General features: G+C 34.8%; 1 protein-coding gene across 3 annotated transcripts in view; it reads left to right on the top strand.

Moving 5' to 3' along the window:
* The window catches only part of ELP3 (elongator acetyltransferase complex subunit 3), a 112,472-nt gene that overhangs the window by 7,050 nt on the left and 80,249 nt on the right, over window positions 1–25,173 (top strand). For all 3 annotated transcript variants that reach the window (XM_062489593.1, XM_062489592.1, XM_062489591.1), the window contains exons 4-7: window positions 1,197–1,267; window positions 11,142–11,205; window positions 12,364–12,432; window positions 15,724–15,878. In XM_062489593.1, the coding sequence (XP_062345577.1) occupies window positions 1,197–1,267; window positions 11,142–11,205; window positions 12,364–12,432; window positions 15,724–15,878 (359 nt within the window). The remainder of the gene's footprint in view (window positions 1–1,196; window positions 1,268–11,141; window positions 11,206–12,363; window positions 12,433–15,723; window positions 15,879–25,173) is intronic.

The following is a 25,173-nucleotide window of genomic DNA, read 5'->3' as shown; positions in this document are numbered from 1 at the left end:
TGCTGTACCCGAAAATTCTTCCATCTCTGACCCCAATTCCTGCTGACCCCCCAAATTCTTCATCCCTGACCCCAATTCCTGCTGAACCCCCAAATTCTTCATCCCTGACCCCAATTCCTGCTGAACCCCCAAATTCTTCATCCCTGACCCCAATTCCTGCTGAACCCCCAAATTCTTCATCTCATTCCCCGATTCCTGCTGAACCCCCAAATTCTTCATCCCTGACCCCAATTCCTGCTGAACCCCCAAATTCTTCATCCCTGACCCCAATTCCTGCTGAACCCCCACATTCTTCATCCCAGACCCCAATTCCTGCTGAACACCCAAATTCTTCATCCCTGACCCCAATTCCTGCTGACCCCCAAATTCTTCATCCCAGACCCCAATTCCTGCTGACCCCCCAAATTCTTCATCCCTGACCCCAATTCCTGCTGAACCCCCAAATTCTTCATCTCATTCCCCGATTCCTGCTGAACCCCCAAATTCTTCATCCCTGACCCCAATTCCTGCTGAACCCCCACATTCTTCATCCCAGACCCCAATTCCTGCTGAACCCCCAAATTCTTCATCCCTGACCCCAATTCCTGCTGACCCCCAAATTCTTCATCCCAGACCCCAATTCCTGCTGACCCCCCAAATTCTTCATCCCTGACCCCAATTCCTGCTGAACCCCCAAATTCTTCATCCCTGACCCCAATTCCTGCTGTACCCGAAAATTCTTCCATCTCTGACCCCAATTCCTGCTGACCCCCCAAATTCTTCATCCCTGACCCCAATTCCTGCTGAACCCCCAAATTCTTCATCTCATTCCCCGATTCCTGCTGAACCCCCAAATTCTTCATCCCTGACCCCAATTCCTGCTGAACCCCCAAATTCTTCATCCCTGACCCCAATTCCTGCTGACCCCCAAATTCTTCATCTCATTCCCCAATTCCTGCTGAACCCCCAAATTCTTCATCTCATTCCCCAATTCCTACTAAAACATGAAAACATCAAGTACTATTTAATAGGAATAATTCAATATTTTGATTTATTTGCTGGTTTTTTTTTCCCTTTCCATGCCTTTCCCCTAACTCTTTTACCCCAGAACATCCTGAATTCCCCCAGGAATTCCCCAGCCCCCCGAGCCCTGCGATAAACTCGTTAATTTTTTGCTAATTTCTGTGCCAATAAATTGGAATTTCCGTGCCTTGCAGATCGCCGTGGTGGCCGTGATGTGCAAACCCCACCGCTGTCCCCACATCAACTTCACGGGCAACATCTGTGTGTGAGTGTGACCGGCCCAGCTGTGCCAGATGTTTGCTTTGCAGGGAGAGGGAAAATGAGAAAGAAATGGAATTTTTCATCCCTGCAGTTGCCCGGGAGGTGTTGCAGGAGCAGACCCCACAGGCAAAATCGGATTTTTCATTTTTGCGTTTTCATTTTGGGTTTGGTTTGGGTTTTGTCCTTTTCTCAGCCCAAGGCCCAGCTCTCCACAGGGTTGGCGCGCTGATGATTGTCAATTAATTAGTGAATGTTAATTAATTAATTAGTGATTGTTAATGAATTAGTGATTGTTAATGAATTGGTGGTCCTTAATGAATTGGTGATAGCTAATGAATTGGTGACCGTTAATGAATTAGTGACCGTTAATGGATTGGTGACCGTTAATGAATTGGTGACCGTTAATGGATTGGCGACCGTTAATGAATTGGTGACCATTAATGAATTGGTGACTGTTAATGAATTAGTGACCGTTAATGGATTGGCGACCGTTAATGAATTGGTGACCGTTAATGGATTGGCGACCGTTAATGAATTGGCGATCATTGATGAATTAGCGATCGTTAATGAATTAGTGATAGCTAATGAATTAGTGAACGTTAATGAATTGGAGACCGTTAATGAATTGGCGAGCGTTAATTAATTGGTGATCATTAATGAATTTCGTGACCGTTAATGAATTAGCGACCGTTAATGAATTGGCGATCGTTGATGAATTGGCGATCGTTAATGAATTAGTGATACCTAATGAATTAGTGATCGTTAATGAATTAGTGATTGTTAATGGATTGGTGACCGTTAATGAATTAGTGATCGTTAATGAATTGGTGATCGTTAATGAATTGGTGACCGTTAATGAATTTGTGACCGTTAATGAATTGGTGACCGTTAATGAATTTGTGACCGTTAAAGCATTGGTGACTGTTAATGAATTGGTGTACGTTAATGAATTAGTGACCGTTAATGAATTAGTGACCGTCAATGAATTGGTGATTGTTAATGAATTAGTGATCGTTGATGAATTGGTGATAGCTAATGGATTAGTGACCGTTAATGAATTAGTGACCGTTAATAAATATGTGACCGTTAATGAATTGGTGACCATTAATGAATTAGTGACCGTTAATGCATTGGTGACCGTTAATGAATTGGTGATCGTTAATGAATTGGTGATTGTTAAGGAATTGGTGTACGTTAATGGATTAGTGACCGTTAATGAGTGGGTCACCGTTAATGAATTGGTGATCGTTAATGAATTGGTGATCGTTAATGAATTGGTGACTGTTAATGAAGTGATGATCGTTAATGAATTAGTGACCGTTAATGAATTCGTGACTGTTAATGAATTGGTAATCGTTAATGAATTGGTGATCGTTAATGAATTAGTGATAGCTAATGAATTAGTGATCGGTAATTAATTAGTGACTGTTAATGAATTAGTGATCGTTAATGAATTGGTGACCGTTAATGAATTGGTGACCGTTAATGAATTGGTGAACGTTAATTAATTGGTGACCGTTAATGAATTAGTGATCGTTAATGAATTGGCGAGCGTTAATGAATTGGTGACCGTTAATGAATTGGCGAGCGTTAATTAATTGGTGTACGTTAATGAATTGGAGATCGTTAATGAAATGGCGAGCGTTAATGAATTGGTGACCGTTAATGAATTGGCGAGCGTTAATTAATTGGTGTACGTTAATGAATGGGTGACCGTTAATGAATTGGCGATCGTTAATGAATTGGGGACCGTTAATGACTTGGTGATCGTTAATGAATTGGGGACCATTAATGAATTGGCAACCGCTAATGAATTGGTGGCCGTTAATGAATTGGTGACCGTTAATGAAGTGCTGATCGTTAATGAATTTGTGACCGTTAATGAATTAGTGACCGTTAATGAATTGGCGATCGTTGATGAATTAGCGATCGCTAATGAATTAGTGATAGCTAATGAATTAGTGATCGGTTATTAATTAGTGACCGTTAATGAATTGGCGATCGTTAATGCATTGGCGATCGTTGATGAATTAGTGATCGTTAATGAATTAGTGATAGATAATCAATTAGTGATCGGTAATTAATTGGTGACCGTTAATGAATTAGTGATCGTTAATGAATTGGTGACCGTTAATATATTGGTGATTGTTAATGAATTAGTGACCTTTAATGAATTGGTGATTGTTAATGAATTGTTGATCATTAATGAATTGGAGATCGATAATGAATTGGCGAGCGTTAATGAATTAGTGACCGTTAATGAATTGGCGAGCGTTAATTAATTGGTGTATGTTAATGAATTGGTGATCGTTAATGAATTAGTGACCGTTAATGAATTAGTGACCGTCAATGAATTGGTGATTGTTAATGAATTAGTGATTGTTAATGAATTAGTGATCGTTGATGAATTGGTGATAGCTAATGGATTAGTGACCGTTAATGAATTAGTGACCGTTAATAAATATGTGACCGTTAATGAATTGGTGACCATTAATGAATTAGTGACCGTTAATGCATTGGTGACCGTTAATGAATTGGCGAGCGTTAATGAATTGGCGATCGTTAATGAATTGGTGACCGTTAATGAATTGGTGATCATTCATGAATTGGCGATCGTCAATGAAATAGTGATAGCTAATGAATTAGTGATCATTAATGAATTGGCGATCGTTAATGAAGGGACGATCGTTAATGAATTGGTGACCGTTAATGACTTGGCGATCGTTAATGAATTGGTGGCCGTTAATGAATTGGTGACCGTTAATGAAGTGCTGATCGTTAATGAATTTGTGACCGTTAATGAATTAGTGACCGTTAATGAATTGGCGATCGTTAATGAATTGGCGATCGTTGATGAATTAGCGATCGTTAATGAATTAGTGATAGCTAATGAATTAGTGATCGGTAAGTAATTAGTGACCGTTAATGAATTGGCGATCGTTAATGCATTGGCGATCGTTAATGAATTAGTGATCGTTAATGAATTAGTGATAGATAATCAATTAGTGATCGGTAATTAATTGGTGACCGTTAATGAATTAGTGATTGTTAATGAATTGGTGACCGTTAATGAATTGGTGACCGTTAATGTATTGGCGATCATTAACGAATTGGTGATCTTTAATTAATTAGTGACCGTTAATGAATTAGTGATCGTTAATGAATTGGTGACCGTTAATATATTGGTGATTGTTAATGAATTAGTGACCTTTAATGAATTGGTGATTGTTGATGAATTGTTGATCGTTAATGAATTGGCGAGCGTTAATTAATTGGTGTACGTTAATGAATTAGTGACCGTTAATGAATTGGCGATCGTTAATGAATTGGTGACAGTTAATGAATTGGTGACCGTTAATGAATTGGTGACCGTTAATGAATTAGTGACCGTCAATGAATTGGTGATTGTTAATGAATTAGTGATTGTTAATGAATTAGTGATCGTTAATGAATTGGTGATAGCTAATGGATTAGTGACCGTTAATGAATTAGTGGCAGTTAATAAATATGTGACCGTTAATGAATTGGAGATCGTTAATGAATTGGCGAGCGTTAATTAATTGGTGTACGTTAATGAATTAGTGACCGTTAATGAATTGGTGACCGTTAATGAATTGGTGACCGTTAATGAATTGGTGATCGTTCATGAATTGGCGATTGTCAATGAAATAGTGATAGCTAATGAATTAGTGATCATTAATGAATTGGTGACTGTTAATGAATTAGTGACCATTAATGATTGGGTGACCGTTAATGAATTGGCGATCGTTGATGAATTAGTGCTTGTTAATGAATGGGTGACAGTTAATGAATTGGTGACCGTTAATGAAGTGCTGACCGTTAATGAATTTGTGACCGTTAGTGAATTAGTGACCGTTAATGAATTGGCAATCGTTAATGAATTGGCGATCGTTGATGAATGAGTGATCGTTAATGAATTGGTGATCGTTAATGAATTGGTGACCATTAATGACTTGGTGACCGTTAATGAATTGGTGACCGCTAATGGATTAGTGACCGTTAATGATTGGTTGACCGTTAATGAATTGGTGACCGTCAATGAAATAGTGATAGCTAATGAATTAGTGATTGTTAATGAATTTGTGATCGTTAATGAATTAATGATTGTTAATGAATGGGTGACAGTTAATGAATTGGTGACCGTTAATGAAGTGGTTATCGTTAATGAATTGGCGATCGTTAATGAATTGGTGACCGTCAATGAAATAGTGATAGCTAATGAATTAGCGATCGTTATTGAATTTGTGACCGTTAATGAATTAGTGACCGTTAATGAATTAGTGACCGTTAATGAATTGGCGATCGTTAATGAATTGGCGATCGTTAATGAATTTGTGGCCGTTAATGAATTAGTGAACCCTAATGAGTTGGTGATCATAGATGGATTGGTGATCGTTAATGGTTGGTGATCGTTAATGAATTAGCGACCGTTAATGAATTAGCGATGTTAATTAATTAGCGGTGTTAATGAATTAGTGATTGTTAATTGGCAGCGGGGGTTGGGGTCTCTGGTATGGCCCAGCACGGATAGAGGGGAAGCCTCTGAATGCCAAAAGCTCCTGGAATTGCCTCGGTTGTTTTATTTTATTTTGTTTTATTTTAAGTTATTTTATTTTGTTTCATTTTATTTTTTTTTAATTTTAATATTATTTTTTATTTTATTTATTTTTATTTATTTTATTTTATCGCACTATTTTATTTTATTACTAGTATCATTTTATTCTATTTTAGTGTTTTATTTTATTCTATTTTATTTTTTAGTTTTGTTTTATTGTATTTAATTTTATTTTATTTTATTTTTATTTTTTAGTTTACTTTTATTTTTAAAATTTTTTATTTTGCTTTTATTTTTAACTTTTTTTACTTGTTTTTTTTTTATTTTTTACTTTTATTATGTTTTATTTTTTACTTTTGTTTTATTTTTTACTTTTTTTACTTTCAATTATATTAGTTTTTGTTTTATTTTAATTTTTATTCTTTTTTATTTATTTTTTATTTTTATTTTTAATTCTATTTTCTTTTTTATTCCACATTTATTTTTTTTATTTTTTACTTATTTTTAACTTTATTATTTTTTAAGTTTTGAATTTTTATTTTGCTTTTTATTTGATTCTTTATATTTATTTTATTTATATTTTTAAATTTTTTTATTTATGCATTTAATTTTATTAATGATTTTATTTTATTATTTGAATTTTTTATTATTTTGTCATTTAATTTTTTACTTTATTTTTTATTTTTTTATATTTTTTATTTTTATTTTTTGACTTTGTTTTTATTTTTTGTTTTAGTTTTTCTTTTACTTTATTTATCTATTTTATTATTTATTGTATTTTATTTTTTCTTTTAGATTTTATTTCACTTTTTTTTATCTTTTATTGTATTTTTTGTATTATTTCATTATTAATTTTATTTTATCTTTTATTTTATTTTATTTCACTTCATTTTATTGTATTTATTTTATATCATTTCCAACTACTGTGAGCTGTTCCAGAGAATTCCAGCTGGGACCACACCAACCCTTTTGCCCACCGATGACCATTAATTAACTGAGGAATTAATTTGTAATTAAGTTGATAACGGCTGAGAAGTGAGCAAATCAATCAATTATCCCAGGAGTTGATGAGCAGAATTCCCTGGGTGCTCCCTCAGCTCTCCTGCTGCAGCTCGAGTGCTCTCAGGGCTCCAGAATGTGAAATTGTTATTCAAAATCAATTAAATTATTGCTGAAAAATCAATTTATTCACGTGTGCTAACCCGAACCTCGCTGGCTGCTCCCTGAAATAGAACATAATGTAATAAAGCATAGTGCAGTGTAATGTAGCGTAATATAATGTAATATAGCATAATGTAATGTAATACAGTGTAACAAAATGTAATACAGCATAGTGCAGTGTAATGTAGTGTAATATAATGTAATATAGCATAGTGCAATGTAATACAGTGTAACATAATGTAATACAGCATAGTGCAGTGTAATGTAGTGTAATATAATGTAATATAGCATAATGTAATGTAATACAGTGTAACATAATGTAATACAGCATAGTGCAGTGTAATGTACTGTAACATAATGTAATATTGCATAATGTAATGTAATACAGCGTAACAATGTAACACAGCATAGTGCAGTGTAATGTACTGTAATATAACGTAATATAGCATAATGTAATGTAATACAGTGTAACAACGTAATACAGCATAGTGCAGTGTAATGTAGCGTAATATAATGTAATATAGCATAATGTAATGTAATACAGTGTAACATAATGTAATACAGCATAGTGCAGTGTAATGTAGCGTAATATAACGTAATATAGCATAGTGCAATGTAATACAGTGTAGCATAATGTAATACAGCATAGTGCAGTGTAACGTAGCGTAATATAACGTAATATAGCATAATGTAATGTAATACAGTGTAACATAATGTAATACAGCATAGTGCAGTGTAATGTAGCGTAATATAACGTAATATAGCATAGTGCAATGTAATACAGTGTAACATAATGTAATACAGCATAGTGCAGTGTAATGTACTGTAATATAACGTAATATAGCATAATGTAATGTAATACAGTGTAACATAATGTAATACAGCATAGTGCAGTGTAATGTAGCGTAATATAATGTAATATAGCATAGTGCAGTGTAATGTAGCGTAATATAAATGTAATATAGCATAATGTAATGTAATACAGCGTAACAATGTAACACAGCATAGTGCAGTGTAATGTACTGTAATATAACGTAATATAGCATAATGTAATGTAATACAGTGTAACAACGTAATACAGCATAGTGCAGTGTAATGTAGTGTAATATAATGTAATATAGCATAGTGCAATGTAATACAGTGTAACATAATGTAATATAGCATAGTGCAGTGTAATGTAGTGTAATATAATGTAATATAGCATAGTGCAGTGTAATACAGTGTAACATAATACAGCATAGTGCAGTGTAATGTAGCGTAATATAACGTAATATAGCATAGTGCAATGTAATACAGTGTAACATAATGTAATAAAGCATAGTGCAGTGTAATGTAGCGTAATATAAATGTAATATAGCATAATGTAATGTAATACAGTGTAACAATGTAATACAGCATAGTGCAGTGTAATGTAGCGTAATGTAATGTAGCATAGTGCAATGCAATGTAGCGTAATATAATGTAATATAGCATAGTGCAGTGTAATACAGTGTAACATAATACAGCATAGTGCAGTGTAATGTAGCGTGATATAATGTAATACAGCATAGTGCAGTGTAATGTAGTGTAATATAATGTAATATAGCATAATGTAATGTAATACAGTGTAACATAATGTAATACAGCATAGTGCAATGCAATGTAGCGTAATATAATGTAATATAGCATAGTGCAGTGTAATACAGTGTAACAATACAGCATAGTGCAGTGTAATGTAGCGTGATATAATGTAGTATCGCATAGTGCAATGCAATACAGTGTAATATAATGTAATATAACATAGTGTAACGCAATACAGTGTAATATAGCATAGTGCAATGTAATGTAGCGTAATGTAATATAACATAAGGTAATATAGCATAGTGTAATGCAGTATAGTGTAATATAACAGTGTAATGCAATACAATGTAATGTAATACAGCATAGTGTAATGCAATACAGTGTAATATAATGTAATGTAACTTAGTGTAATGAAATACAGTGTAATATAACAGTGTAATGCAAAACAATATAATGTAATATAGCATACTGTAATGCAACACAGTGTAATATAATGTAGTGTAATGTAATATAGTACTATATAGTGTAATGTAGCGTAATATAACATAGTGTAATGTAATACAGTATAACATGATGTATTATAGCATAGTGTCATGTAATACAGTGTAATGTAATATAGCATAGTGCAATGTAATATAGTATAATATAGTGTAATGTAATGTAATACAGTGTAATAGAACATAGTGTAATGCAACACAGTGCAATATATGTAGTGTAATGTAATATAGTACAATATAGTGTAATAGAGTGTAATATAGCATAGTGTCATGTAATACAGTGTAATATAATGTAATATAGCATAGTGCAATGTAATATAGTATATAGTGTAATGTAATGTAGCATAGTGTAATATAGCATAGTGTAATATAACAGTGTAATATAATGTTATACTGCATAGTGCAATGTGATACAGTACAATATAGTGTAATACAGTGTAACGTAGTGTAATATAGTATAATGTAATATAACACAGTGTAATGTAATATAGTATAATATAATGTAATATAACATAATATAATGCAATGTAATAGAGCATAGTGTAATGTAATATAACGTAATGTAATATAACAGTGTCATGTAACACAGTATAATACAGTGTAACATAATGTTATATAACGTCATGTAATATAATGTTATGTAACGTAGCATAATACAGAGTAATATAATGTAATATAGCATAGTGTAATGTAATGTAGTATAATATAATGTAATGTAATGTAACACTACAATATAGTATAATATAATATAATATAACAGTGTAATGTATTATAGTGCAATATTGTGTAATGTAATAGAGTGTAATATAACATAGTGTAAGGTAATGTAATACAATTTAATGTAATATAGTGTGGTGTGATGTAACATAGTATAATAGATTGTAATGTAATATAACAATGTAATACAACAGTCATGTGACACAGTATGATATAGTGTAACATAATGTAATATAACATTATATTATGATATAATATGGTGATGTGATATGATATATTATATACTTTATATAATTATCAATAATCGCTGTTATGATTATTAATTCTATTCTTATACATGGGATAATTGTATAATATAATTATATAATAAACTATTATAGTGATAGTAATAGTAATAATGATTATTTTACTATTATTTTCCTGTATAATATAATTATATATTCTATAATTCAGTATATAATATAATGTAATATAATGTAATATAATGTAATGTAATATATAATTATTGATAATTGCTATTATAATTATATATCATATCATATTACATTATATTATATTACATTACCTTATATTACAATGTAATGTAATAAAATATATTACGTTACTTTGTATTACATTACATTGTATTACAATACATTATATTATGTTATGTTGTGTTATATTATATTTTATTATATTATATTGTGTTATGTTATATTACATTGTATTACATTACATTGTATTATAATACATGGGATTATTACATATTATAATTATACAGTAATAATATCAATAATAGTGATAATAATAGTAATAATATTGTTTATAATTATATATTATTGATCGTCATAATGATAATAACAATAATATTCTTTTTAATGATATGCTACTGATAACAATGATGATAATGACATAATAATAATATTATTTATAATATTATTTATTACTATAATGATGATAATATTTATAATGATGTAGTATTGGTTAATGATAATGACAATTATAATGATGTGTTATTGATAATGATAATAGCAATAATATTCTTTTTAATAATGCTGTAGACTTGATAATGATAATAACAATATTATTATTTATAATGATATAGATGGTGCTAATAATAATAATAATAATGTTATTATTTATCACGATGTATTATTGATAATGTTTATGACAATAACAATAATATTATTTATATTTATATATTGTGTGTAATGATAATGGTGATGATTACAAAATAACAATATTATTTATAATAATAATGATAACAATAACAATGGTAATAACAATAACTATAGTAATAATAACAAAGTTAATAATACTAATAATCAATTAATAAATTCCATTAATTGAAGTTTAATTCTTTTATTCCTGTTTTATTTTCCCTGCAGCTACTGCCCGGGGGGCCCCGACTCGGATTTTGAATATTCCTCCCAATCCTACACAGGATTCGAGGTACAAATCCCTTTTTTGGGGCATTTTGTGGGGTTCCCTTCTGCCAGAGAAATCAAAAATCAACCCCAAAAACCCAAAAAAAAAAAAAATCCATGAGGGTCGTAAATAGCACTGAAATTCTTAATTACAGCAATTAAACATGATTAAATTTTTAATTTTCTTGGAAATTAACCATGATTAAAATTGCTTAACAAAGGTTTTCCAGCACTGGAGAGGTTCCTAAAGGGTTAAAAATATGAATTTTGGTTAAAAAAAAAAAAATCTCAATTTTTTTACCTGTTAATACCTCTGCAATTACATTAATTAATTACATTAATTACATCAATTCCCTTTTATTTGCAGTGATAGCTCCCAAAATAATTTTATATTTCCAAATTATTTCCTTTATTTCTGCTTGGTTCTGAACCAAAAAAAAAAAAAAAAATCCAAATTTTGGTAGGGAATTAAAAAATAAATAAAATAAAAAAATAAACTAAAACAAAATAAAAAAAAAGAAATTAAAATCCAAGAGCATTAATGGGGTGAAAATTCCTTTAAAATCAAAATTTGATCTGCGATGACGTCAGCGATCAAAATTTTTTTTGTCATTTTTCGGGTTTTTGTGGGGTTTTCTTTTGTGCTTTTTTTTTGTTCTGTGTTGTTTTTGTTTTTCGTTGTTTTTTGTGGGTTTTTTGTTTGTTTTGTGGGTTTGTTTTTTAGTCTGGTCTCTTGTTTGTTTTTTTATATTTTTGGGGGTTTTTTGTTGTTTTTTTTTTGTTTGTTTGGTTTTTTGTGTTTTTTTTTTGGTTTTTGGGTTTTTTGTGCTTTTTTTGTTTTGTTTTTTTGTGGTTTTGTTTTGGTTTTTTTGTTGCTTTTTTGGGATTTTGTTTTTTTTTCTTTTTTTTGTTTTGGTATGTTTTGGTTTGGTTTTTTTTTGTTTTTTTGTGCTTTTTTTTGTTTTGGTTTGTTTTGGTTTGGGTTTTTTGTGGTTTTTTTGTTTTTTTCTTTTTTTGTGCTTTTTTGGGTTTTTTTGTTTGTTTGTTTTTGTTTTGTTTTGCTGGCTTTCTCTTTTTGTTTTTTTGTTTTGTTTGTTTTTTTGTCGTCGTCTTTTTTTTTTTTTTAACTCTATTCTTTGAGGAGAAAAGTTTCTAAACTGAATTTTTTGGCCTTTTTTTCCAGCCCACCTCCATGAGAGCCATCCGGGCTCGGTACGATCCCTACCTCCAGACCAGGCACAGAGTGGAGCAGGTACATTTTCCATTTCTCCTTGCAAATGGGATGCAAAAAAAAAAAAAAAAACCAAACAAACAAACAAAAAAAAAAAAAGAAAAAATTCAATTTCTTGGACTGCAAAAATGAAATTTTTTTTATATTTTTAATCCTCCACCTCTCACACGGTGAGTTTTGAGGAAGGTTTTGTTCTACGTGGATTGAAGGAAACTCAAGGAATTTTTATTTTTATTTTTTTTTGGTTGTTTCAAACTGGTATTGGCAACTCAAATAAATCTGATTTTTTTTTTTTAAGGAAAACCCTCTGCACCCACCCTGAGTCCTTCCACGAATAAAACCCAAATTTTTTGATGTTTTTTTTTTCTTTTGTTTGTTTTTAACAAGATGAACAAATTATGAAAAACCTATACATATATGTGTGTGTGTGTATATATATATATATATATATATATAAACAAATTATGAAACACACACACACATATATATAAAACTAATTACGAAACACCTATATATATATCTAAAATAAATTATGAAACATATATATATATAAATGAAATTATGAAACACCTAAATATATATATATATATATATATATATATATAAAAAACAAATTATGAAACACCTATATGTATATATAAAACAAATTGTGAACCACCTATATATATTTATATATATATAAAATACAGATTACAAAACACCTATATATATATATTTAAAACAAATTATGAAACACCTATAGTAGATATATATATGTATATATAAAACAAATTATGAAGCACCTATAGCACATAGATATATATATATAAAAAACAAATTACGAAATACCTTGTACTGGTTTGAAAAAGCAAAACCAGTGAGACTTCAAGTCAGTAATACAATTTTTAATAGGGAAGAGGAAAAAAAGAGAAAAAACAAAATACATGCAATAATAAAAATAAAACCACTGACAGAGTCAGGATACAACCTGATACCCTGTCAGTCAGGGTGCTGGTGCAGTTTTCCTCCAAAGGGTCCAGCGATGATGTGGATAAAAACCTGGTTCTTCCTCTGGAATCCAGTGGAGAAAGGCTGCCTTTGGCGTTCTAAACCTCAGTTTTTATCTAGGTAGGAAAGGCTTGGCTCGTCCTCCTGGCTGGAGCATCTCCCAATGGGATGATGGAATCTTATCAGTTATACAGTAGGACTCAATGGCCCATTAACAGAAGATACTTCCCACAGAGATAAGGATGATCACCCTTCTCAGTGATGGCCCATTAACAGGAGACATTTCCCCAGAGATAAGGATGGTCACCCTTATCAGTGATGGCCCATTAACAGGAGACGTTTCCCACAGAGATAAGGATGGTCACCATTCTCAGTGATGGCCCATCAACAGGAGACATTTCCCACAGAGATAAGGATGATCACCCTTATCAGTGATTGGCCATTAACAGGAGACATTTCCCACAGAGATAAGGATGATCACCCTTATCAGTGATTGGCCATTAACAGGAGACATTTCCCCAGAGATAAGGATGATCACCCTTATCAGTGATTGGCCATTAACAGGAGACATTTCCCACAGAGATAAGGATGATCACCCTTCTCAGTGATGGCCCATTAACAGGAGACATTTCCCCAGAGATAAGGATGATCACCCTTATCAGTGATTGGCCATTAACAGGAGACATTTCCCACAGAGATAAGGATGATCACCCTTATCAGTGATTGGCCATTAACAGGAGACATTTCCACAGAGATAAGGATGATCACCCTTATCAGTGATTGGCCATTAACAGGAGACATTTCCCACAGAGATAAGGATGATCACCCTTCTCAGATGGTAATAGAATATGTACGTTGTATTGTAAAGCAGGACATACCTATATATATATGTATATATATATATAAAACAAATTACAAAACACCTTTATATATATATATATTAAACAAATCACGAAATACCTATATATATGTATATGTATATGTATATGTATATGTATATGTATATGTATATGTATATGTATATATAAAGTTACTAAATATATATATATACATATATTAAAAACAAATTACAAAATACCTATGTTTATATATGTATATAAAACAAATTTCAAATATATATATTAGAAACAAATTATGAAACACCTATATAAACATATAAAATAATTGCAAAACACCTATTTATATATATATATATAAAAAAACAGATTACAAAACACCTATATATGTAAATAAATTATGAAACACCTATATATATATGTATGTATATATATATAAAAAACAGATTACGAAACACCTATATATATATATATAAACAAATTATGAAACACCTATTTATATATATATGTATATATATAAAAATTATGAAAAACCGATATATATATATAAAAAACAAATTATGAAGCACCTATAGCATATATATATAAAACAAATTACAAAACACCTATATATATGTATAAAATAAATTCCGAAACACCTCTATATATATATAAAACAAATTATGAAATACCTATATATATATAACAAATTACTAAATATATATACCAATATACATATATAAAAAACAAATTACGAAATACCTATGTGTATATATATATATAAAACAAATTACAAATATATATATATAAAACAAATTACAAAACACCTATATATATATAAAACAAATTACTAAATATCTATATATATATTTACATATATAAAAAACAAATTACGAAATACCTATGTGTATATATATATATATATATATAAAAAACAAATTACAAATATATATATAAAAAACAAATTATGAAACACCTATATATATATATAAAACAAATTATGAAAAATCTATCTATATATATATATAACAAAATACTAAATATATATATACATATATAAAAAATAAATTACAAATTACCTATGTATATATATATAAAGTAAATTACAAAAAACCTGTATATATATATATATAAAAAGAACAAATTACAAAAAATATATATATATATATATAAAAAAAATCATGAAACACCTATAAATATATATATACATATATATATATGTATATATATATAAAAAATTCTGTAACACCTATATTTATATATATATAAGAAATAAATTGCAACACACCTATATATATATTTATATATATATATATATATTCATATATGTATATTCATATATATATATATAAACTTAATTTCAGCTTCATTAAAAAATTCAAATCTTTTTTCATAACCATTTATAAATATCACAAAGAATAATCTCTCCCGTGCTATATATTTTTTTTTAGCGCCAAAAAAAAAAAAAAAAACGAAAAAAAAAAAAAAAATTGTGTTTTTTTCTTGGCAGCTGAAGCAGCTGGGGCACAGCGTGGACAAGGTGGAATTCATTGTGATGGGGGGAACGTTCATGGCTTTACCTGAGGATTACAGAGATTATTTCATCAGGAGCCTGCACGACGCCCTGTCGGGTCACACCTCCGGCAGCGTGCCCGAGGCCCTCAGGTGAGCGCGAGCCCCGCCCCGGCCCCGCCCGGCCCCGCCCGGCCCCGCCCCAGCCCCGCCCGGCCCCGCCCCGGCCCCGCTTGACCCCGCCCGGCCCCGCCCCAGCCCCGCCCGGCCCCGCCCCAGCCCGGTTCCAGCCCCACCCTGGCCCCGTTCCGGCCCCGCCCGGCCCCGCCCGGCCCTTCCGCTTCATTTCTTCCTTTCCTTCTTTTTCTTGTTCTTCATTTTTTTTATTTTTTTTTTTTGGATTGGAGCGTTGGTATAAATAGATTTTATTTTATTATTTTTTGATATGGAGCATTGGTATAAATAGATTTTATTTTTTTATTTTTTGGTATGGAGCGTTGGTATAGATTTTATTTTTTTATTTTTTGGTATGGAACGTTGGTATAAATAGATTTTTATTTTTTGGTATGGAGCATTGGTATAAATAGATTTTGTTACTTTATTTTTTGGTATGGAGCGTTGGTATAAATAGATTTTATTTTATTATTTTTTGATATGGAGCATTGGTATAAATAGATTTTATTTTTTTATTTTTTGGTATGGAGCGTTGGTATAAATAGATTTTTATTTTTTATTTTTTGGTATGGAGCATTGGTATAAATAGATTTTGTTATTTTATTTTTTGGTATGGAACGTTGGTATAAATAGATTTTATTTTTTTTATTTTTTGGTATGGAGCATTGGTATAAATAGACTTTTATTTTTTATTTTTTGGTATGGAACGTTGGTATAAATAGATTTTTATTTTTTGATATGGAGCATTGGTATAAATAGATTTTATTTTTTTATTTTTTGGTATGGAGCGTTGGTATAAATAGATTTTTATTTTTTATTTTTTGGTATGGAGTGTTGGTATAGATTTTTTATTATTATTTTTCGGTATGGAGCATTGGTATAAATAGATTTTGGTTTTTTATTTTTTGGTATGGAGCGTTGGTATAAATAGTTTTTTTTATTATTATTTTTAGGTTTGGAGCATTGGTATAAATAGATTTTGTTTTTTTATTTTTTGGCATGGAGCGTTGGTATAAATAGATTTTTAATTTTTATTTTTTGGTATGGAGCATTGGTATAAATAGATTTTGGTTTTTTTTATTTTTTTGTATGGAGCATTGGTATAAATAGATTTTATTTTTTTATTTTTTGATATGGAGCATTGGTATAAATAGATTTTTAATTTTTATTTTTCGGTATGGAACGTTGGTATAAATAGATTTTTATTTTTCGGTATGGAACGTTGGTATAAATAGATTTTATTTTTTATTTTGGAATGGAGCATTGGTATAAACAGATTTTTTCTTTTTTTTCTGGAATGGAGCATTGGTATAAATATTTTTTTTTCCCCCCGGAATGGAGCGTTCGTATCAGTCTATTTTTTTATTATTATTATAAATTTTTTTTTTTTTTGGCCATGGGGTATTCGTAGCACCAAAGAGCAGCAAGGAGAACCTGAACTGAAATGTTAAAAAACCCCTTTTTTTTTATTTCGTAGGGTTTTTTATTTTTCTGGTTTTGTTCTTTTTTTTGTTTTTCTTTTTTTTGTTTGTTTTTTTTTGTTTACTTTTTTCCTTTTTTAATAATTTCTGGTTTGTTTTCGGAGGGCTTGGGGGCTGTTTTGTTTATTTTTTCGGATTTTTTTGGTTTATTTTTCGGGGTTATTTTTTCTTTGTTTTTTTGTTTCTTTTTTTTTGTTTCTTTTTTCTTTTTTTACTCATTTCTGGTTTGTTTTCGGAGGGCTTGGGGGGTGTTCTGTTTATTTTTTTAGGTTTTTTTTTGGTTTTGTATTCCTTGGTGATTTTTGTTGGTTTTTTGGGGTTTTTTTTGTTTTTTTTTGTTTGGTTTTGTTTAATTTGGGTTTTTATTTAGTTTTTCTATTTCTTGGGGTTTTTTGGTGATATTTTTATTTTTTTGTTTTTTATTTTTGTTAGTTTGTTTTTTTGTTTGTTTATTTTTTTGTTTGCTTTTGTTTAATTTGGGTTTTTATTTTGTTTTTCTGTTTCTTGGGTTTTTTGGTGGTTTGGTGACTTTTTGGGGTTTTTTTGTTTTTTTTTTTTTTGTTTGTTTCTTTGGATTTTTTTGGTTTTGTTTTTTGTTTTAATTGGTTTTGTTTAATTTGGGTTTTTATTCAGTTTTTCTATATCTTGGGGTTTTTTTTGTTTTTTGTGTTTTTTTGTTTGTTGGGTACTTTTTGGTTTTCTTTCTTTTGTTTTTTGGGTTTTCTTGTTTTTTGTTGGGTACTTTTTGGTTTTCTTTTTTGTTGTTTTTTGTTTGGTTTTGTTTAAATTGGATTTGTATTTTGTATTTTTATTTCTAGGGGGTTTTTGGAGTTTTTTGTTTTTTGTGTTTTTTGGTTTTTTTTGTTGTTTGTGGGTTTTTTTGGTTTTTTTTGTTGTTTGTGGGTTTTTTGTTTTTATTTTGGTTTTTTGGGTTTTCTTGTTTTTTTTGTTTTGTTTTTTTTGTTTTTTGTTTGTGGGTTTTTTTTGTTGTTTGTTTGGTGTTTTTTTGTTTGTTTTGTTTAATTTGCGTTTTTATTTTGGGTTTGGTTTTTTTTTTTTATTTCCTGGGGGTTTTTGGTGCTTTTTTTTTTTTTTTTTTTTTCATTTTTTGGGGTTGTTTTTTTTTTTTTTTTGGCATTCCAGCCAACCCTGTCACGCCTCACCACCTCCATTTGGAATTGTGACGAACGCCCCAGGCCACGGGATTTTGGATTTTATTCTTTATTTACTCCCTGCAGCTGGACAGGGGGAGCAGCTCCTGCCTGGGCACGTCAGGAATGACTCAGCCCCAAAAACGTCAGCGCTCCCCGTCCCCAAACCTTCAACGCTCGGGTGTCACAGTCACCTCTGAGCAGATCACAAAGCACAGCCCGATCGATTCGGGGGGGCAGGAAATGCTGAATTCGAGGTGATTTTTTTGGACAGGAAAAAGGAAAAAAAAAAAAAAAAAAAAGGAGATTTTTATGTTTTCGGGATGTTTAACGAACGCGCGTGCCTTGGGTGGGTTGGGATTCCTGTCTTGTTGTGGTGGGTTTCGTTTGTGGTGATTTCACCTCCAAGGGAACGGATTTTAGAGCTGTGATCTCTCCCAGCAGTGATTTTAGAGCTGAGATCTCTCCCAGCAGTGATTTTAGAGCTCTGATCTCTCCCAGCAGTGATTTCAGAGCTGAGATCTCTCCCAGCAGTGATTTCAGAGCTGTGATCTCCATCAGGAGAGATTTTAGAGCTGTGATCTCCTTCAGCAGTGATTTCAGTGTTCTGATCTCTCCCAGCAGTGATTTCAGAGCTGAGATCTCTCCCAGCAGTGATTTCAGAGCTCTGATCTCTCCCAGCAGTGATTTCAGAGCTGTGATCTCTCCCAGCAGTGATTTCAGAGCTGTGATCTCTCTGAGCAGTGATTTTAGAGCTGAGATCTCTCCCAGCAGTGATTTCAGAGCTGAGATCTCTCCCAGCAGTGATTTCAGAGCTGTGATCTCTCCCAGCAGTGATTTCAGAGCTGTGATCTCTCCCAGCAGTGATTTCAGAGCTGTGATCTCTCCCAGCAGTGATTTCAGAGCTGTGATCTCTCCCAGCAGTGATTTTAGAGCTGTGATCTCTCCCAGCAGTGATTTCAGAGCTGTGATCTCTCCCAGCAGTGATTTTAGAGCTGAGATCTCTCCCAGCAGTGATTTTAGAGCTGAGATCTCTCCCAGCAGTGATTTCAGAGCTCTGATCTCTCCCAGCAGTGATTTCAGAGCTGTGATCTCTCCCAGCAGTGATTTTAGAGCTCTGATCTCTCCCAGCAGTGATTTTAGAGCTGAGATCTCTCCCAGCAGTGATTTCAGAGCTGAGATCTCTCCCAGCAGTGATTTCAGAGCTCTGATCTCTCCCAGCAGTGATTTCAGAGCTCTGATCTCTCTCAGCAGTGATTTTAGAGCTGAGATCTCTCCCAGCAGTGATTTCAGAGCTGTGATCTCTCCCAGCAGTGATTTCAGAGCTCTGATCTCTCCCAGCAGTGATTTCAGAGCTCTGATCTCTCTCAGCAGTGATTTTAGAGCTGAGATCTCTCCCAGCAGTGATTTCAGAGCTGTGATCTCTCCCAGCAGTGATTTCAGAGCTGTGATCTCTCCCAGCAGTGATTTCAGAGCTGTGATCTCTCCCAGCAGTGATTTCAGAGCTGTGATCTCTCCCAGCAGTGATTTTAGAGCTGTGATCTCTCCCAGCAGTGATTTCAGAGCTGTGATCTCTCCCAGCAGTGATTTCAGAGCTGTGATCTCTCACAGCAGTGATTTCAGAGCTGTGATCTCTCCCAGCAGTGATTTTAGAGCTGAGATCTCTCCCAGCAGTGATTTTAGAGCTGAGATCTCTCCCAGCAGTGATTTCAGAGCTGAGATCTCTCCCAGCAGTGATTTCAGAGCTCTGATCTCTCCCAGCAGTGATTTCAGAGCTGTGATCTCTCCCAGCAGTGATTTTAGAGCTCTGATCTCTCCCAGCAGTGATTTTAGAGCTCTGATCTCTCCCAGCAGTGATTTTAGAGCTGAGATCTCTCCCAGCAGTGATTTCAGAGCTGAGATCTCTCCCAGCAGTGATTTCAGAGCTGTGATCTCTCCCAGCAGTGATTTCAGAGCTCTGATCTCTCCCAGCAGTGATTTCAGAGCTCTGATCTCTCCCAGCAGTGATTTCAGAGCTGTGATCTCTCCCAGCAGTGATTTCAGAGCTGAGATCTCTCCCAGCAGTGATTTCAGAGCTGTGATCTCTCTCAGCAGTGATTTCAGAGCTGTGATCTCTCTGAGCAGTGATTTTAGAGCTGTGATCTCTCCCAGCAGTGATTTCAGAGCTCTGATCTCTCCCAGCAGTGATTTCAGAGCTGTGATCTCTCCCAGCAGTGATTTCAGAGCTCTGATCTCTCCCAGCAGTGATTTCAGAGCTCTGATCTCTCCCAGCAGTGATTTCAGAGCTGTGATCTCTCCCAGCAGTGATTTCAGAGCTGAGATCTCTCCCAGCAGTGATTTCAGAGCTGTGATCTCTCTCAGCAGTGATTTCAGAGCTGTGATCTCTCTGAGCAGTGATTTTAGAGCTGTGATCTCTCCCAGCAGTGATTTCAGAGCTCTGATCTCTCACAGCAGTGATTTCAGAGCTCTGATCTCTCTCAGCAGTGATTTTAGAGCTGAGATCTCTCCCAGCAGTGATTTCAGAGCTGTGATCTCTCCCAGCAGTGATTTCAGAGCTCTGATCTCTCCCAGCAGTGATTTCAGAGCTCTGATCTCTCCCAGCAGTGATTTCAGAGCTCTGATCTCTCTCAGCAGTGATTTTAGAGCTGAGATCTCTCCCAGCAGTGATTTCAGAGCTGTGATCTCTCCCAGCAGTGATTTCAGAGCTTAGATCTCTCCCAGCAGTTATTTCCGAGCTCTGATCTCTCCCAGCAGTGATTTCAGAGCTGTGATCTCTCCCAGCAGTGATTTCAGAGCTGTGATCTCTCCCAGCAGTGAGTTCAGAGCTGTGATCTCTCCCAGCAGTGATTTTAGAGCTGAGATCTCTCCCAGCAGTGATTTCAGAGCTCTGATCTCTCTCAGCAGTGATTTCAGAGCTGTGATCTCTCCCAGCAGTGATTTCAGAGCTGTGATCTCTCCCAGCAGTGATTTCAGAGCTCTGATCTCTCCCAGCAGTGATTTCAGAGCTCTGATCTCTCCCAGCAGTGATTTTAGAGCTGAGATCTCTCCCAGCAGTGATTTCAGAGCTGTGATCTCCCTCAGGACTGATTTCAGAGCTGTGATCTCCACCAGGAGAGATTTTAGAGCTGTGATCTCCATCAGGAGAGATTTTAGAGTTCTGATCTCCCTCAGCTGTGATTTTAGAGCTCTGATCTCTCCCAGCCATGATTTCAGAGCTGTGATCTCCCTCATCAGTGATTTTAGAGCTGTGATCTCTCCCAGCAGTGATTTCAGTGTTCTGATCTCTCCCAGCAGTGATTTCAGTGTTCTGATCTCTCCCAGCAGTGATTTCAGAGCTGTGATCTCCACCAGTAGTGTTTTTGGAGCTGTTATCTCGAAGTTCATTTATTTTTGGAACTCTGGTGTCCCACAGAAATTTCTTTTAGAAGCACCTTTTATATTTCAAAGCTCTGCCTTAATTAGGTTTTTCCTCTGGAGGGCAGCAGACACTTCTGCTTCTTTCCTTTGCTGTTTAAATTTCCTTTTTTTTTTTTTATTTCTCTCCCCCACCTCTCATCGCTCAAAGACCAAACAAAAAGTGCCCTGCTGCTCTTTCCAAGTGGGTTTTATGGAGGATAAAATAACAAACAAGTTGAGCAAAGACTTTGTGAAGGACACAACTCCTCAGGGTAGGAGGGGGGTGGCTGCAGGTTGTCCATTCAAATTACTGCTGTGATTCAAGGTGTGGGAAGTTCATTTTTTATTTTCTTTTTTTTTTTTTTTTTTTTTTTTTTTTCTGCTGCAGGTGTCTTAGCTGATTTTATTGAGACTGAAATAATTTTTTTTCAAGCAGCCTGGCCTTTGCTCTGCAGATAACAAGGGAACTATTTCTTGCCACAGCAATTTTAAACCTAAAGTGGCTCCGTGGAGTCAGAGCAACACAGATGGAGCAGGGTGACAAAAAAATAAAAAAAAAAAAAAAAAGAAACAAACCCACGTGTGGGTTCTTCAGCAGATAAATGAAGGTTTACCTTCTGACTTTTAACATAAAACTCTGTCTAAGTGCTTGGTAAATGGAGTTCTGTGGGAGTTACTGGAGCTGCATTTGCTACGTGTCGGAGAGGTGGAGAAAATGGGGTTGGGGATGAATCAGAGCTTTTGGATTTTTGTGTTTCTGGAGCTGGGCTGTGGCACCGTCACCGCGGCGCTGGTTGGGATGGTCAGTGACATTTGAAATGAGCAGTCAGGGTTGGATTTATTTCTTTTTGTGTTCCTCCACCGTTTCCAGCTGAGGCTGTGAGGAGTTTTGGGAGTGTTTTCAGTGCTGTGGGATCTGCCTCTCTCTCTCTCCCCCCACCACCCTCGCTCTGAATGAACTTCTGGAGGTTTCATCTCTTAAGTCATTATTTTTTAAGTTTGGATTTTGTGGGAAAGGAGAGAATCACAGAATCCTGGCGTGGGTTCCATAGGCAGGGACACCTTCCACTCTCTCCAATCCCCAATTTCCCCTCTTTTTTTGCCCAGTAATTTATTTTTTAATTTTTTTTTTTTTTTTTTTGTCCCAAACCCGTGCTCTGCTTCGCTCTGCCGTCACGGTGACACCGCTGAGGAATCATCAATCTGGCACTCTCATCCCCACGTAATTCCCAGTTTTCTTCTTGTGATGCTTCATCTCCATCATCCCTCTCCTGGTTCATGTGACAAAAAGGATGTGACTCCCTGCACTTCCCAGGATCCTGCCCCTCACCAGGGACAGGACACTGCCAACCCGGCTACAGAAATTATCCCTCTGACCTCCTTGGATTCCAGCTGGAATTCCAAGCTGGCTTCCAGTTTCCTTGTAGATAAAAATGTGATTTTTGTGAAGATAAATGGGGGGGGGGGGAAACTTCGAGGCTTTTCTCAGCGACGAAATGAATTCCCTGGGAAAAGCACTGCTGGGTTTTTTAATATTATTTCTGCAGCTCCTCCCTTTTTGGGGTAATAAACACTTTTTTTAGACCCTTCAGACAGAAATCTTTGCTCGAGGTGCTTGGCTTTGCTTGAGAAATAGAGGGGTGGGTAAAGAATTGCAGAGCCAGGGGGGACCTTTTGGGGTTTTTTGCGTGTGAGAAGTTTGAATTTTTCTCACTGAGAGCACCACTTGGAAATTTCTGGGTGTCTGCCGAGCCGGGCTGTGAGCTTGCTGACAAGCTGCCCTTCCTTAGGAGCAGGTTTGGAATTATTAATTTTTCAATCACCCAAAGAATCCCTGCAAGGATATAGATTTTTTTTTTTCTCCGTCTTTTTTTTTTTTATTTTTTTTTTTTTTCCCCCCATCAATCCCCCAGAGTTCTGAGTTGATTGCAGGCTGCTTTTGCTCTCTGCCGAGGACAATCAGAGCCCCCAGAAGGTGTAAAAAATGCACATGAGAATGCAAATGAGAATTTTGCTGCTCCTCTCACCTGACCCGTGAGTCATGAAGGGTTTATTGAGTCACCGCAGCCGGGAGCTGATTCCTAATGAGGGAACCAGGCCCGAGGAGAGCTTGGGGAAAAGCTGGGAAATTGGGAATCTGCATCCCTGCACCTCCTGGGACTGCAGCAGCAGCACTGGCTTCTCCTCCTGAGCTGGGCTGGGGGAGCTGGGAATGTTCACTGGAGAAGGGAAGGATCCAGGGAGAGCTCCCAGCACATTCCAGAGCCCAAAGGGGCTCCAGGAGAGCTGGGAATGTTCACTGGAGAAGGGAAAGATCCAGGGAGAGCTCCCAGCACATTCCAGAGCCCAAAGGGGCTCCAGGAGAGCTGGGAATGTTCACTGGAGAAGGGAAGGATCCAGGGAGAGCTCCCAGCACATTCCAGAGCCCAAAGGGGCTCCAGGAGAGCTGGGAATGTTCACTGGAGAAGGGAAGGATCCAGGGAGAGCTTCCAGCACATTCCAGAGCCCAAAGGGGCTCCAGGAGAGCTGGGAATGTTCACTGGAGAAGGGAAGGATCCAGGGAGAGCTCCCAGCACATTCCAGAGCCCAAAGGAGCTCCAGGAGAGCTGGGAATGTTCACTGGAGAAGGGAAGGATCCAGGGAGAGCTTCCAGCACATTCCAGAGCCCAAAGGGGCTCCAGGAGAGCTGGGAATGTTCACTGGAGAAGGGAAGGATCCAGGGAGAGCTCCCAGCACATTCCAGAGCCCAAAGGGGCTCCAGGAGAGCTGGAGAGGGACTGGGGACAAGGGATGGAGGGACTTGTGGCAGGGAATGGCTTCCCACTGCCAGAGGGAATATTGGGAATTAGGAATTCCTGGCTGTGCCCCTTGACCAGAATTCCCAGAGAAGCTGTGGCTGCCCCTGGATCCCTGGAATTGTCCCAAGGCCAGGCTGGAGCAGCCTGATCCAATGGAAGGTGCCTGTAGGTGGTTGGAATTGGATCATCCTGAAGGTCCCCTTCCCACCCAAACCATTCCATGATTTTCATGATTTCTCTGATTTCAGTGTCTTAGGAGACATGGAAAAAATTTATAATTGAATTTTTTGTTGTTGTTTTGAGGGTGTGGTGAGCTGCCTGCTGTTTGATAAGGCTTCGGAAATAATTGATAATTTAATTTATTTATTGTTTTAAGGGCGTGGTGGGCTGCCTGATGTTTGATAAGGCTTTGGAAAGAATTGATAATTTAATTTATTGATTGTTTTAA

This window comes from Cinclus cinclus, chromosome 3 (assembly GCF_963662255.1).
Source record: "Cinclus cinclus chromosome 3, bCinCin1.1, whole genome shotgun sequence".
In the NCBI taxonomy this organism is placed as follows: domain Eukaryota; kingdom Metazoa; phylum Chordata; class Aves; order Passeriformes; family Cinclidae; genus Cinclus; species Cinclus cinclus.
This window is presented reverse-complemented; position numbering and strand designations above follow the sequence as displayed.